Source organism: Lepisosteus platostomus, chromosome 3 (assembly GCF_059453375.1).
Source record: "Lepisosteus platostomus isolate fLepPlt1 chromosome 3, fLepPlt1.hap1, whole genome shotgun sequence".
Taxonomy (NCBI): Eukaryota; Metazoa; Chordata; class Actinopteri; order Semionotiformes; family Lepisosteidae; genus Lepisosteus; species Lepisosteus platostomus.
In genome coordinates, this window is record NC_142613.1 from 21,340,643 (window position 1) to 21,356,773 (window position 16,131).

Below are 16,131 nucleotides of genomic sequence, written 5' to 3' on the forward strand. Positions count from 1 at the left end.
AACCGATACCACAGCATACCTGCGATCCCTCTCATCTTTGCTTTCTAATGCTGTTTCTAAATGCTGTTGTGTCCTCTTTTCAGACCAATCCATACGAAATCAGAGCAGCATCTGCTGTGTGAAGAGCATGAGGAGGAGAAGATCAACATCTACTGCCTGTCCTGTGAGACGCCCACATGTTCCATGTGCAAAGTGTTCGGAGCACACAAGGGTTGTGAGGTGGCTCCTCTGCAGAATATCTACAAACGACAGAAGGTAAATTTGGATTTTATTTTGTTCAGCCTTTCCTTAATCAGAAAATCTGACTTAAAGGTTCTTTCTTTTCTGAGAAGGTGGCATAGGGGAGTGGGGGATCTCAGTCCTAATTAATGTAGGGACCAGTTTTATTAACCAATTTATGGATTCGGTCATTAGGGGTAAAATGCCTTAGGGGTAAAATGCCTTGCTCTTGTGAAAATCCTCCTGGCACCTTCAAACTCAATTCAATTCAATTTATTTTTATATAGCACCTTTCACAACAAGGTTGGCCCAACAATGCAAGTGACCATACATTTTGTCAATACAGAACAGAAGACAACGGAGGAGAGGAACCAAAAACTCCTTAGTAAGAAGAAAAAAAAAACTCTAGGGGTCCAAGGTCAACTGGTTGCCCAACCCCTTTGGGCATGCTAACATTATAAAATTAAAAAAAGGAAATAAATTAATGTATTTATTATATTTAACCTTTGTATATAAAGAACTAAGATTTACATCTCAGCCCTTCTGAGGTAGTGCGCCTAGTTACCATACTGGGAGAGAGTGCCACCTGCTGGTTCAATCTGGCTAAAAAGAACAAAAAATGACCCACTTCTCCATCCATCACATTTCAGTAACTGCTTTGTCTTTAAAAGCTTGCAGTTTTCTTAATTTGTCCAAACTCTTCTTCAGAATACAACAACAAATAAAATGCATACTAGTAAAAGTAACTCCCATACAAAAAGGGGAGACGGAAAGGGGGGATAATCAAACAGGTTCTTCAGGGAAAAAAAAAACATCTTACCAAGTTGTTACATACAGTACATATGTTCTAGCAAAATGTGGGCTTGAAATGAATTTTACTGAAGGCTGTGTGTATAACAAATATAAACCACAACTTTAAATGTCACAATCTCAATCTTTAAAGCAACAAAATGTGAAAACTGTGAGAGGGTCAGAATACTTTTGCAAGACACTGTGTAACTGCAACAAATTATTCATAAACTTACCAGGATAATTTTTCATTTTTTTAGCAGGTACAATGACCTTTTGTTGAGCAGACACAGCATAGGTAAATTAATTATGCTAATTATACCATCAAATAGTGTGCCATCAAAAGGGCTAATCTACAGGGGATGTACCGTGAAAGTCACAAGCTATTTTCATTGCTGTGTCCTGCGTGTGGATGTTTGAATAATATTTTTTCTGTTGTAAGGAGAATTGGTTTGCAAATTAGGTACATACTGCACCAGGTGAGACTCGGTTTGTGTTTATAGGTGAGGTGATCTCACCTAGAAGAAACTGAAAGAGCATCATAAGATGAAGAAGCTAACAAATACGACAGTTTTGTACAATAAATCAGCAGAGTGCTATCACACCCACTAGTTCCAGTATGAGACAAGGGGAAAAAAAATAATCTTATCCAGACAACATCCCATAAAATCAATATATCTACTTTATAACAGCAAGCAAGGGGTACAAGGCAGGGTACACACAGGATGGGATGCCAGTCCACTGTAGGGCAGACACACACAAAGTAGGGATAAGAAGCTTATTATTATTATTATTATTATTAATAATAATTAATAATTGCTTACACTTATATAGCACTTTTCTGGACACTCCACTCAAAGCGCTTTACAGGTAATGGGGACTCCCCTCCACCACCACAAATGTGCAGCATCCTAATGAACCTGCAGTATCAGCATGTCTTTGTACTGTGGGAGGAAACCTACACAAGCACAGGAAGAACTTACAAAATCTACAAAGATCGCACCCCAAGTCCAGATTTGAACCCAGGGTCCCAGTGCTACAAAGATACAAAGCAATTCTAGTCACTGTGCCACCCACACCCCTCACCTTGTACCACCAAATCAGTTCTCACACTCCACTTCCTCGAGATGGAAACTCATTCAGCAGCTACCAGGACACAGACATCACAGTATACATACCAGTGATTATGCCTGGAATTCAAGCAGGTGGTTTCAAAATGAAAGCTAGGTAGTGGCTGTTAGAGACTGACCTCAATAACACTGCCACTAAAAAAATAGAAGAAGACCCCTGTGTAAGTAACAATTTACTGTTTAGGTTTTCCTTGTTAGAGAAGGCCCATGTTATTCAAATGGCAGACAAGCTCCTAATAAAGGCAAGTGAAGAACCAATTGTTATTTTTCTTGTTGGAACTAACGCCATTGCCACACTGCCAATGACAGCAAGTGCCTTGCACTTTGAAAAGAAAAAACGTACGTTTTCTAAACCCATGTAGAGTGATAGGTATGTTTTGATGCACAGTATGTACGCAGATGTTTATAGGAACAAAAAGTAAATAAAATTGATTGTTAGATGCTGAACCCACACACAAAAATCCAAAATGAAGAAACGGAGGGAGGCCGATGATATGAAATGTATTCTGATGAGGAAAATCTGTGTTGAAACTCCTAACTATTTTCACAGCCTTCAGAGCCAAAACAGTTTTGTACCAATCAGGAGCACATGGTGTGCTTCATAAAGTACTCAGCCAAGATGGCCACTTTGAAGGTACAAAACTGAGCATTCTCATGCAGTACAAAGATTCATGCAGCATCTGAAATAAATACAAATGCCGCATGAGGGTAAAAGTGTTCTTACAAAATAAATGGCCGTACTCAGGATGAAACTGCTCTTTAAACGAAAGCACAAGCACCTAACAGTTTTTGGAAGGTGGGTGAAAGCCAACACAAACATGGGGAGTATATACAAATTCCACAGAGATAGCATCCAAGATCCAGAACTGAACCCAGGGCCCCAGTGCTGTAACAACGGTACCACTGTGCTAACCATAAAGTTCAACCAGCTTCTACAAATTCTAGAATATATTATTCAACATTATTGTGGAACGATTATTGTCAACTATTGTGCCAGTGCTTGTTTCTAAATATTTTACTAAAACACTTTTATATATTTCTGTTCTGTGCAGGTTTTGTCAGTGTTCATTTTTGTCAGTCTGAGGTAGTAGTACTACTTTCTTGAGTAGTAGCCATTAACTGGCTTCTATCTGCATACAACGTCATAATGCCCAGCACTAGATTGTCCCACTCAAGTTCTCAAAGTGCTTAATTGCTCTAATTCACTGTAGTAGAGTTAAGTCTGTTCTTTTTCTAGCGTGCTTGGGTTATATGAGCAATGAAAGGTTATACAACAATGAGGACTTGTTGACTTGCTGAAATTGCCACTTCTTTTGCAGACAGAGCTGAGTGATGGGATAGCCATGCTAGTTGCTGGGAATGACAGAGTCCAGGCAATGATTTCTCAGCTGGAGGAGATCTGTCGAACCATTGAGGTAAGCTAGGCAGTAACACAGGATTTTTCTCTCGGAGAAAAATAAATGGACCTACAGTAGTACTGTGTATCAGCCATGAAACCTCTGTTCGTCCCTATGGAAGAAAAGCAGGGTAGTGTTTTTTAGTTCATCTATTGTAAGGAGTCATATTACAGGCTGAGATGAGCTTGTGCCTGGTGTGGCTGAAGTTCACCAGTTCGCACTGCACTGTGTTCAATACAATAATTAGCTAAACAGCCATGAAAATCCATTTGGTTCTTGAATAAACAATCTCATATAGTATTGTGCTCCTTTTAAAGATGAGACTGCTTATCACTCCCTTATATCAAAGACCATAAACCTACATAATACAAGTGACCCAGGTACGTCAAAGCACACTGCTGTATTTTTAAGGTTTTCAGGCCCTAATGGGCTCAGGGTGTGTTAGATTGCAAATGGAGACCACTCCTTGGTTTTGTTGGACTTCACAGGACAACGGCCGGAGACAGAAGCAGCACTTGTGTGAGAAGTTCGATTCACTCTACGCCATCCTGGAGGAGAAGAAAAAGGAGTTGGTGCTGTGCATCAGCCGGGAGCAGGACGAGAAACTCGGCCACGTCCGCTCCCTCATCCGACAGCACGGGGACCACCTGGAGGGAGCCTCCAAGCTTGTGGAGACTGCAATCCAGTCCATGGAGGAGCCCCAGATGGCCGTCTTCCTACAGGTGGGCAACATGCGTCTGTCACAAGATGGACACAAGTCATAATTTTGTCAAAAACCTGTGCAAGCCCGTGTGATAAGTTATTGACACAGAAAAAACCTTAAGGCCAGCAAACACTCTGAAACTAGGATGAGTATTGCCATTTTCCTGTAATTCATACATTTTGTAACTTCTACTTCCGATTCAAGGTCGCAGGGGAACAGGAGCCTATCCCAGTAAGCAAAGGGTGAAAGGTAGGGTACACCCTGTCCGAGACTCCAGTTCATCGCAGGGCAGTCACACCAACACAAGCATGTACACACGCAACGGGGCCAGTTTCCTGTGACTGTGAGGGGAAACTGGAGCACCAAGAGGAAACGCATGCATACATGGGGAGAAAATAAAAAGTCCATAAAGATAATACCCCAGGTCCTGAATTGAACCCAGAGCTCCAGCAATGTACCACCATGATGATGTATTTTCCTGTAATTATACTTATTTTTTGTGATGAAATTTTGCTTCCTTTAATCCATTGAAGAAAACCTGGCACAATGTTTGACACAGAATTTAATATCTCCTTGCCACTGATTACGACAAACGCATCCACTATGAAGCTGAGAGTTTTCATTTCTTTATCAGTAACATCCTTGATTTTTTTTTACCATGCAGATATTCAGCTTTTTATTCTGCTTATCATGTTTAAGTAGGTTTTTTTGGGGCCACTTCCTTGGTACTACTGTTTGCAACAGCTTTCTGGAAAGTTCATTCTTAGACAGCCCAAGTGCTGACAAATAATTCTGACAGCCAGCACACTGTAGCTATTCTGGGTTCTTTGTTCTCTACTGCTGCAGTTAAAGTCCGTTTATAAATTTACTTCCAACACTCAACACCCTCGAAGGAATGAGAACTATGAAAGTTACACAGTTGGTGTTCACTTGCTCGCCCAGCCACAGCTCTCTTGGTATTTCTGGATCTCTACCAGCTTTATGGAAATCATTCCCTTCTCACACTCAGTTGTTAAATCTTTAGAACACGTTTAACATCAAGGTCTGTTGATGGAGGTTTCTCACAGCTTCCTGTCCCTCCCTTCTGCTCCTGTGTCTTTTCTGTCCTCTTCCTCTTTTTCTGTCAGTGGTCTGGTCGCTGTTGAACATTAGTAGATGTTTTGTAGGTGTTTGGCCAGCTGGGACGTTTTTTTGGCTGCCTCAAGAGACACAATAGGATGTATTTTATACAAATACGATCACATATATCCATTGTTTTACCTTTTTAGAATTGTGTGCTTGGGAAACTTAAACATTTGTATATTTACAAATATTTTGTATGTTTTAGTGTTCACATCTTTATAAAGTACATGTTTATGTGGTTTGTGTAAGTCAGGTTATGTTTCGTTTTGTAGTAGCTGGGCTTCCAAAATGTGTAACATTGTGGTAAATCTGCTGTGGTTGAGAAATTATCTAAAACAGGGGTTTCCACTCAACTCTGCTCCAGGAGAGCCCCTATCCTGCAGGTCTTGTGGGCAGTCATAAGTTAAAAAGGTGATTTGATTAGTTAAAAAAGGTGATTTTTAAAATTGAGCAATTTATAGATCATTTAAGACCACATGCTTGATCTATAACTTACAGGTATAAGCTATTGTTTTAGGGTAATCTATAAAACTAATTGGCTTGGGGCTTCTCAGGATAACTGCTAGCTTTTTTTAAAAAAAAGCTACCTTAATTTCTGCCTTCTTCCTGAGCTGGTAACATGAGGGAGTATTCTGATACTGCATTAGGTGGTGTGCAATGAAACAGCCCATACATTTATAGTCAGCTATACACGTGTTCAAATGAAATATAGAAAATCTGTAAAAAAAATATATTCTGTAAAATTGTGTCTTCAACATTAAGTATAAAATTAAGTAAATGTTTTTTGTATGTTTGTCTTCCACAGAGTGCTAAAGAGTTGATTAAAAAGTAAGTAAACATTTCATAGGTGTTTTCTTTTTCCATACTACTACAGTCATAGATCACCTCAGGTTAGCATTCTCTGTTGTCATTTACATTGAATTCCTTCACACCCAAATTTCATTGTGACAGCTTATGCTCAGTTCTTCATATCTCCTCTACTAATCACTGCCTCTGATTTCCCTTTCTATGTGTGTTACTGTCATTTTATTGTGTTTTTGGAATGTACTGATGGAATTTGGATTTGAAAATAATATTAACCTGGAACCATCTGTCTGTAAATATGATCCGGTTTCTGCATTAAATTTAAGACTAAGTTTTTGACTAGCACATTTTGAAAAATAAATGAAGTGTACTGTTCAGACTAACGGAAAGGATCTAGGATTAGTAAAGGGTTTGTATAGGTGTTTTGCTGGGTCTGGTCAGAACTGAGATGGGAAGCTTCTAAAGAAAAGTCTTGCTGCAGTAAGTGATGTAGGTGGGCCAGTAGGTGGCACTCTTGCCTCTAGATAGAAATTTCCAAACCAATACTCTTGTACTGGGAGAAGGCTCACTGTGCTGCCCTCGGTTATTGAACCAAACTACTTGATCATTTCAAATTCCATTATTCATAAAGTAAGGTGAACTAGGCTAAATTATATTTTGGGCTTGTTCAAACTACCCTACCTTATTTTTCTCCATAATTTAACTGAGGGACATCTCCCACTTCTCCACCAGAGCTGCTGTGTAGTGAGACTACCACACAACACCCAAGTTTGTGTTGCACTTCAGTGGTGAATGAAATGAGGTCTCCCCCATGTGTAAAAACACCTTGGGGGTGAAAGGCATTATACAGCTGCAATTACAAATTAAGTTTGCCTACTCAGAAGACCAAGAACACCTCTATGTACAATATGCAAGCCACTCTAGTTTGATTGGCTAAAAATGTTGACTTTCATTGTTACTGTCCGAAAGAACATTTTTTTAGAGAATCGCCATGGTTCAAAAGTAAGTCTGTGTTAATAAAATAGATGTGTAGCTGAATGCTTTGTTTGAACTGTTTTCTGTTTATTTAATTTCCTAGTTTTTGCTGTAGCTCAACAGTAGAGACGGATAATGCATGACCGTAAAGATCTGATAGAATACCTTCCTGATCTGCAACATGGCAAACCACAGGGAAAGAGTGCTAATCATCTATCTTGATCCTGTATGTTTCATCATTAATCAGTTGACCTCAGCACTGTGACCTTTACAGGATCATTGACACTTCCAAGGCCTCCAACATAGAGCGAACAGACCCAGGGTACGAGAGCATGGACCACTTTATTATCAACACTGACGACATAGCTGACATGCTGAGGACAATAGACTTCCAATCAGGTACCTTCCACTGCCAGATACCATAGGTTTCTATGTCAAATGCACTGTGTAAGTGTTAGCTCATCTTTGCCCTCTTGATTTCTTTCTGGAGTGGCTCAGCCCACACTCTTATAGTCACGGACTCCTCCTCTCTTGTTTAATTCAACTTGCCCCGGAACTTTGCTGTGCCTTTTGACCTAATAACTTTTTTTTATGTTCTTGAAATCAGAAGTACAGTACCCCAGTTTATTATGGTTTATTAGTACCTTGGTTTATTACGGTTTATGTATAGTTTTAAACTGATAAAATAGCAATTACAGATGTGAATAGGAAAGACAAAAGCCCTATTATTTTTATTTTACAGGCAGGAGTTAACAATAGTAGAGCACAGAAGAATGCTAGCTCACCTAATCACCTAGACTATGGCTTTCACAGTAGACCCCTAGTTATTGACAAATAGTACCTGGGTTTACCCATGTCAACAGCATTACATCAAATGTCAGCACACCTGCTACAAACATGTTTTTTTCTCAGGATAACTTTGAATCTGTTCCAGTTAAAAGGGATTCTTTTCTTTTGATGCTCAGTCTGGAATAGCACAGAAACTCCATTTACAGTATGTGCAATTGCAGAGCCAAGATGTCAGGGGTAGGGCACACAGAATCCTCTTAGAATGGGCCTAAAGTTTTCGAAGAGTGGACAAGATTGAGATCTGAGAGTTTTCTTGGTAATGCAGTCTCCCAGGGCGAAGACGCCGAGGAGGGCTATGAAGCTGAAGAGGTGGTGGCAACAGAAGATGAGGTGTCACAGCTGAACGCGGAGGGAGAGAGCAGCATATATGACTCAGGTGGACTCCTTTCAGGTCAGGCTGCAGTCGCCAGATGACAAAAGTAAAACAAGAACCCACTCTTAAACCATGTCTGCAGCCGAATGTTTCATGGTCATTTGTAAGCACACATTAGTTGCTCCAGATGTTTAAAAAACTAAAAAATGAAAAAGAACAGCTTGACACTGATTTTAATGGTGAGCAATGTAATTTTCCAGATTATCGCCCTGCCAATGACCTGCTTTGTTCCTCCTTTCCCATTGCTTTGTGTGGAATGTGTGAAACTACTATTATTAATATCGTCATGTGAACAATTTTACGCGACTCGTCACTTATCAAGCCCATGAGTACCGGCAATAAAGATGAAAAAAATGTATTAAATTTCATTAATGATTACAGGGAGTGCATTTTATTTTTCCTTTAACCTAACAAAACCTCACTGAGGTCAGTCCATCTGCTTTTGCATAATTGTTCGGACTATTCAGTTAACATAATAGCCACTCAGCTTTCTACTGACAGCTTGCTGTCCTCACTAAAAGCTTCTCCATATCTCACACTATCTGCTGCTATATATAGTTTTTGCTGACTTAAGAAAACTCAGCAGCAATGACATACGGCTTCAAATCAGGTGTTCTTCATTTCATGTGCTGAAGATGAAATTTCCTTTTCCCCAGCAGACTAATTCAAGGAAAATGACCATGACATTTTAGCCTGGTTGTTATCAGTTCTTTATACCATATTCCTCCCAAGGTTTTCAGAAGGCAGGGAACTTTGCTAATAACATCACTTTGTCGCTGAATAATGACAGGGATCTGTACATTTCAAAAGAAGGCTCAGGTCATAGGGACTGAAAAAAAAGCTTCTTTTAATGTTGGGTAATATTCATCTTTCACAGAGGAGTCACTAATAAAAAAATATTTCTACAGTTTGATATATGACACCCATATGCAAAACAATGAAAAGATACTTGAGAGAATCGGGGACCTATATTTTCTTCATCTTGTGGAATAACATTTGGAAATGAACATACTTTCCTAAGCTCACAGCCACTGTAATACTTAGTATTGACAGACACAATGTGCAGTATTAAAAAACAAACAACAAAATGGAAACATTATGCAAAGCCAAAATTTTATATAACACCTTTCTTTTTTTTCAGTCAAAAAAAGATACTAAAATCAAACTTTATTTTTTTAACTCTGCCTATCAATAGCCTTGATCAAACTATTAGACCTTTGTAGTAGATGCTGATAATTTACTAAGAAACTTTCATTGGTCAACATAATTTCAAAATATTTGGTTTTAAACAAAGCTTAATATTAGATATACAGTTAGAATTGAAAGGAGGTACATCAATGTCAGGTTAAGATTATAAACAGTTCTGGATATTATTCACTCCATAATCCATTATCATAGTAAATGTGAATGTTCTCAAATGATTTATCAGGATAAATAATTAAAAAGTACCATGACTGACTTTGAGAAGGGCTGTTTCACTACTACAGTATTTAGAAGTCTAAACTCAAACTGAAAACATACAAAGTTTATTGTAGGATGATTGTTTAATTATTACAATGACCCAAAGTTTTTGTGAAGGTTTTCCTAAACTTTTGGTGAAGATTTGACTTAGTTTAAGAACATTTGAACATTTGAGGTTTGAGGTAGAACAACATATACAGTACTTGGGTTTTCCTTTTCTAGGGTTAGAACGTTTAGGCACTGGTGTAACAGTAATTTGAAATGCAGCAAATACTCAAGTAATCGAAGACACATTGATCATTTTTGTTCAAGAGGAGAGGAACTAGATCTAAGCTAAGACAGAATATATTTTAATATCCTAAATGTGAAAAAAACAGTGCGTCTTGTATGAGGTGTCTGAGGATGCCAAACTTAGGTTGAACCCATTCTAGGATATTGCATATGTTACACTGAAGATTCAGTATTAATGAATGAACTGCATATGAAATACTAATAATCCAGATGAACAGCTGACTCTAGTTTTTAAGTGCACACACACACACATTTCCCTCCCTCTTTTAACCCTTTTTTGTGCTATTGACCAAATCAATTGTAATGCTCTCTTATATTAAAAATTCAACCACATATATATGAAGGAAAAGGTGGAGATCATGGTAGATTTGAATTTGGCTCACACTAAGTTTTGTTCTTACTACGTTCTTAGTTCTTACTACTGTATGTTAGAACACATATTAGAAGGAACAAATGTGTTGATTAAGTTTTTTCAAAGAATTTAAAGTAGAGGTGAGCCCTAAGGAAGCATTAGAGAACTGTAGTTTACCATTTGGGGATTATGATGTGATGTATATTTTACATTATTTACATTATTGTAAAAGCTGACTATGGGGGATTGAAAGAGCTTAAGAGAAACAGGATTTTAAATCAATAGAGAATGAAATAAAATGCTTAGAAATAGATTATTTCCAACGGGAAGGAAAACACTAGAAACAGTGGCCCAAGTGGTTTAATAAGTCAAGAAAAATGCACAGATCAAGCACATTATAAGAAAGGAATAGTGTGAAAAAATAGTTCAGAGCATACCAAACACAGGCTTAAGTAAGTGTTTATAATCTTAGAACAACAAAAGAACAGTAAAGGACTAAGTGTTTAAAGTTAATAATGGGAAAGGGAAACGGCTGACATTCAGTGAAGCTCACTCAGGTTTTCAACAAGGGAGAATTTGGCAACATGCCTCATGCTTAGGAAAGAAAGTTCAATGTTAATATTGTTTAATATAGAACAGGCAGAGGTGTTTAAGATACTAGAAGCACTTAAGATAAATATCCTGGCCCAATGATATTCTACCAATTATACTTAAGGCAGCATTATCAAGTGATGGTAAAAAAAACCCTTTCAAATTTAATTCAGGACAGGGGTAAAAGCTATTAAGTAGAAAATTGTTAATCTAGCATGAACCAATAAAAAGGGAGACAAAAACAAACCTAGTAATTATAGGCCAATAAGTCTCCCCAAGTCATTCTATTGTGTAAAGTCATGGAAACATTAAACATAACTGAAATAGAGGACCACGTGTAAGTTCTGTAGGATCATTTTAATTAAGATATGTAGAAAAGGATGGTTTCACTGAATTAATCATCTTTGTTGAAGCAAAAGCCAAATGAAATGGTATAGTTACTAAGTAGAAAATGTAAATGTCTCACAAAAAATTAATTCTTAAATTGCAGGCAGTAGGTACTCAATAAATTGTATGTCTATAGATTGACAACTAATGTTTTGAAAAAGTATGGATCAGAGGTGAATATTTAACTTGGAGTGACATAATGAATATACCACAGGGATCTATATAAGGACTAATACTAATCTGATATAATAATCCCAGGGTGTTTTTCGAAAAGAGTAGGGGTGTTACCCTGGCGTCCTGCCCAACTTTCCCATTGGCCCTTACCAATCATCGCCTTCTAATAATCCCCATCTGTGAATTGGCTTCATTACTCTGTTCTCCTCCCCACTGATAGCTGGTGTGGGTTGAGCGTACTGGTGCACTGTGGCTGCTGTCGCATCATCCAGGTTGATGCTGCACATTGGTGGTGGTGGAGGGGAGCCCCCATTACCTGTAAAGATAATCCGAGTTTATATAGTTTATAACTAATCACACCTGAAGAAGGCTCCACGACCTGAAACATTGTGTTTTCTTTCTTCATTTTTTCAGCATGGAATAAACCTATTACTTGTTCCTTTGCATGTTAGTTTATATCAATCATCTACCTCCAGGCCTCTGATCCATGGCTTTACAGTACTTTGGTGTAAACATCCCCTTTATTACTGTACTAATCCTTCTAATCATAAATAATAAAGTAGTTGGCTTTAGAAAATTGGCTTAGAAGGGAATGCAAAACAACCGTAGCCCTGATACTATACTTGTAATGTTATGTACTAGACACATTTGAAAACATCAAAATATAAGACTTAGTAAACATTGTAGAAGTTGTAAACAAAGAAAAATTATATGCAGGTAGCAAAAATATGGACCTTCACTCTGCATGGAAATCTCAGAGGCTTGGTGCAGGTAAGGGCTCATTGATAACAGGAAAAAAAGACAAGATTTAGGTCTACTTAGGATTGTATACTAAAGGCAAGTGCCCACATTTTAGTTTGATTAATTCTGAGGCTGTATTCTTCATGAAGCATTAACGTTAACAAGAATCCAAGTACAAACAAAAGATGCACAAGGCAAACAGCTGTACAAGCACAACCTAAATTACTAGAAGTATAAAATTAAGAGATGCATACCAGCATTTGACTGACATTTTTTATACATTTTCATTTTGCAAACAAGGAATATCTGTAGTCCAACAAGGGATGTCTTTATGCTGCTTAAATCGGCCTATGTATCTGACAATTGTTTTGATAAATAAACACATTATACATATATTGCTATTTACTGGAATACACATTCATATTCCTAATCTTAAACCGTAAGATGGTTGAAGTGGTAGACTGCTGATTAAGACTTAGACATTAAGCATTGATTAATTACTACAGTATATACTGTAGGGACACCTCAGTTTACTAGGTCAAAGAATATAATGTATCTGTCTTCTGTTACTCAGTCTGCTTTCTAATAAATAGGTTGGAACTATTGAACCTGACAACTAATATCCTTATTTAATGTACAGTGGAAACAACAGTTTTGCAAGGTACATTTGTTCCTTAATATTGTAATATTTAAACTTCTGAAGTTCTGTATTAATGTGTTTTCCATGAAGGACACAGAACATAATAAATGTCATTATGCAGTATGTTACATGAATGGATACCAGATAGATACCGGTGCGTAACTAAAAATAAGTAGAACAATATTTACTCAAAAGACACTTCAGTTTAGCAGCAATTCCTACTAACTACTGAAATTGTTTGACATTCTCAATGGCACGTGTTTGCCCTTGTTCTTTCATTTGACCAACACAGCAAAAACAAATAAAATAACAGGGAAAATAAGACTACTCTGTCATCCGAAATGCAGTATGATTCAGTGGAAAAACATAATCTAGGTTGTTAAATGACAGATTAAAGTTGTAAAAATTGTTCAGAAAACTGATGAAAGTCTTTCTGCCTCATACAGGTAAAAAGTGACTAACAAAACGTTACCACTAAAAAACAGCTGAGGAAATTTGTTTTTCATCGGGCTCCTGCATAGCAAACATTTCCTAGCATTATTTCCTGTGTGGAACAGTATGCGTAACATGGTTAAACATGAGCCAGCAGCCATATCACCCTGCAGCTCATAACTGGCATACCACTGAAGCTCAACAGGTGTGAGGCTGGTCAGTACCTGGATGGGAGACCTCCTGAGAAAAAGGTTGCTGCTGGAAGTGGTGTTAGTGGGGCCAGCAGGGGGCGCTCACCCTGCGGTCTGTGTGGGTCCTAATGTCCCAGTATAGTGACGGCGACACTACTGTAAAAGGTGCTGTCCTTCATATGAGACATAAAACCAAGGTCCTGACTTGCTTAGGTTATTAAAAACCAGGGTGCTTCTTAAAAAGAGTAGGGGTGTTACCCCCAGTATCCTGGCCAAATTTCCCATTGGCCTTTATCAGTCATGGCCTCCTAATTATCCCCCATCTCTGAATTGGCTGCATCACTCTGTTCTCCTCCCCAGTGATAGCTAGTGTGTGGTGAGCAGACTGGCGCACTATGGCTGGCGTCACATCATCCAGGTGGGGCTGCACATTGGTGGAGGGGAGTCCCTATCACCTGTAAAGCACTTTGAGTGGAGTGTCCAGAAAAGTGGTCTATAAGTGTAAGAAATTATTATTATTACAAAGTAGGTTTTCCTGACTGAAAGGTAATTTTTCTACTTTTATTTCCACCCTTATTAGTAAGTTGTACCACTCATAACTGCAAACAGAAAACCTACAGTTTATATATCTAAGGTAAACACAGAGCACAAAACGGCTGTGCTGAGCCCAGTGAACTCCCCAAAAAGCAAGAACAGACTTTAGTCTCTCACTAGTTTGAAATATCCTCTCTCTGCGTGACAGTTGCAATAGCTGAGATATAGATCCCCTTACTCTTTAGCCCCCTGTCTAGAACAGCGTTTGTTCTTTCACCAAAGGTCAGCAGCCACTGTGAATTAAGGCACCGGCAGGTAGCCTTTAACAGTGCCCTCAGCTCTTTCATTTCCTATATAAAACAGTCCAAATGCAATGTCCCCCTGAATAAATATCAAGAGCCACATGAATGATCAATCCTGCTTCCTCACACTCTCAGATTCCTGGGACCCAAGGGACCCTTTCTTTGTCGGAGACAGAACCTCTGTAAATTTTGATTTATAGTCTGTTTATCCTTCTCGGAAATTTGGGATGTGTTACTGGAACTATTTGTTAACGTTGCTTTCTTACAATGTTCTCTGGCTTTGGAATCATAAAATGACTCGGACAGTCAGAGAAGATGCTCTACAAAGGCTCTGACTGGTTCTTGGCTTTCTGTTACCTTTTGATTGATTGAAATGGGTCCACATGAGAGTCGAGTGACAAAGCCGTGACTGAATTTTACTGTTTGAGAATTGTGAAAGTCTATGTAAGCATACCATGAATCTGGGGAAGGTAATTACTGTTAATTACATAAGGGTAAAATTTTCTCTTCTAATACATGAGGGAACACATGAGGGCCCATGAATTAATGACTGAAACAAACTTTAAGACAATCATTTTGGACAAAACCCATTAGCTGTCACTTGCTCAATAGTATTTTGATATTTAGTGATGTGACAGGTTCAGATATACGGTATAGCTTTTCCATTTCCTCAACTGAACTCAGTCAATAATTAATTTTGGTATTGACACAAAGTGGAAACAGCACCTTTAATTTCTTAACACCATGAAAGTACAGATCAAAAAGTATGACCAAAACATGGTAAGACTCAGAATTGGGGACTTCCATAAATTCAGCAGGAAGATGTAAACTCTTCAATGTGTTATGACTCTTCAGATTTATGCAACATGAAGAGTGTGTTCACTAACTTAATGGACAAAATACAATTAAAGACATCTTGATTTTTTTGTGTGTGTCCTGATTCTGATTACCCCAAGTGTGAATTAAAACGCAAATATATATTTAATTATGCTTTACAAAAGTATTCAGACCAATGCACAGTTTTTTTATATTTTGTTGCTTTAAAACTTGCAATAGTGACACTTTGAAGTAGTAAATAATATTTGACTTTTTTTTTGTATATAAACTACTCCTCAACACATTTATCCATCCATTTTCTAATTGCTTCTTCCGATTCAGGATCACAAGGATCACAAGCGAGCTGGAGCCTATCCTGGCAAGTAGGGCAGTGTACCCTTGGATGGGACACCAGTCCAGAGAGGTGCACACCCTCGCACCTAGGGCCAGTTTTCCCAGAATTAAATTAACCTTCCAGTTTGTCTTTAGACTGTGGAAGGAAACACACATGAACCCCGGATGAACATGCAAACTCCATGCAGGTGAACACACCAGGTCCAGAATTTAACCCAGGGCCCCAGCACTGTGAGAGGCACCAACGCTAAGTACTGCATCACTGTGCCAGCCACCTACTCAACACTTTCAAAACAAGAAACAAAAAGGCAAATAAAAACTTGGTATAAAAATAGAAAAGTCAAGTTTGCTTAAGTACAGTATTCAAACCTTTTGCTGTGACAAACCCAAATTAATTTAGGTTCACAAAATTATCTTAATGAGCCACACAATTATTTTCAATCAGAAATGTTCACATAATTTCACAATAAATACACCTGCCCAGCAGGGTCCCTCAGTCAGGTA

At 38.2% G+C, this 16,131-nt stretch overlaps 1 protein-coding gene across 2 annotated transcripts in view; it reads left to right on the plus strand.

The window, feature by feature from the left end:
- The window catches only part of trim54 (tripartite motif containing 54), a 28,854-nt gene that overhangs the window by 6,518 nt on the left and 6,205 nt on the right, over positions 1–16,131 (plus strand). The window contains exons 3-8 of one of the 2 annotated variants that reach the window (XM_088624924.1): positions 84–255; positions 3,458–3,553; positions 4,024–4,257; positions 6,166–6,188; positions 7,414–7,538; positions 8,254–8,379. In XM_088624924.1, coding sequence (XP_088481050.1) covers positions 84–255; positions 3,458–3,553; positions 4,024–4,257; positions 6,166–6,188; positions 7,414–7,538; positions 8,254–8,379 — 776 coding nt within the window. Of the gene's footprint in view, positions 1–83; positions 256–3,457; positions 3,554–4,023; positions 4,258–6,165; positions 6,189–7,413; positions 7,539–8,253; positions 8,740–16,131 lie in introns of those variants that run through there. The other variant, XM_088624923.1, reaches the window with a different exon arrangement.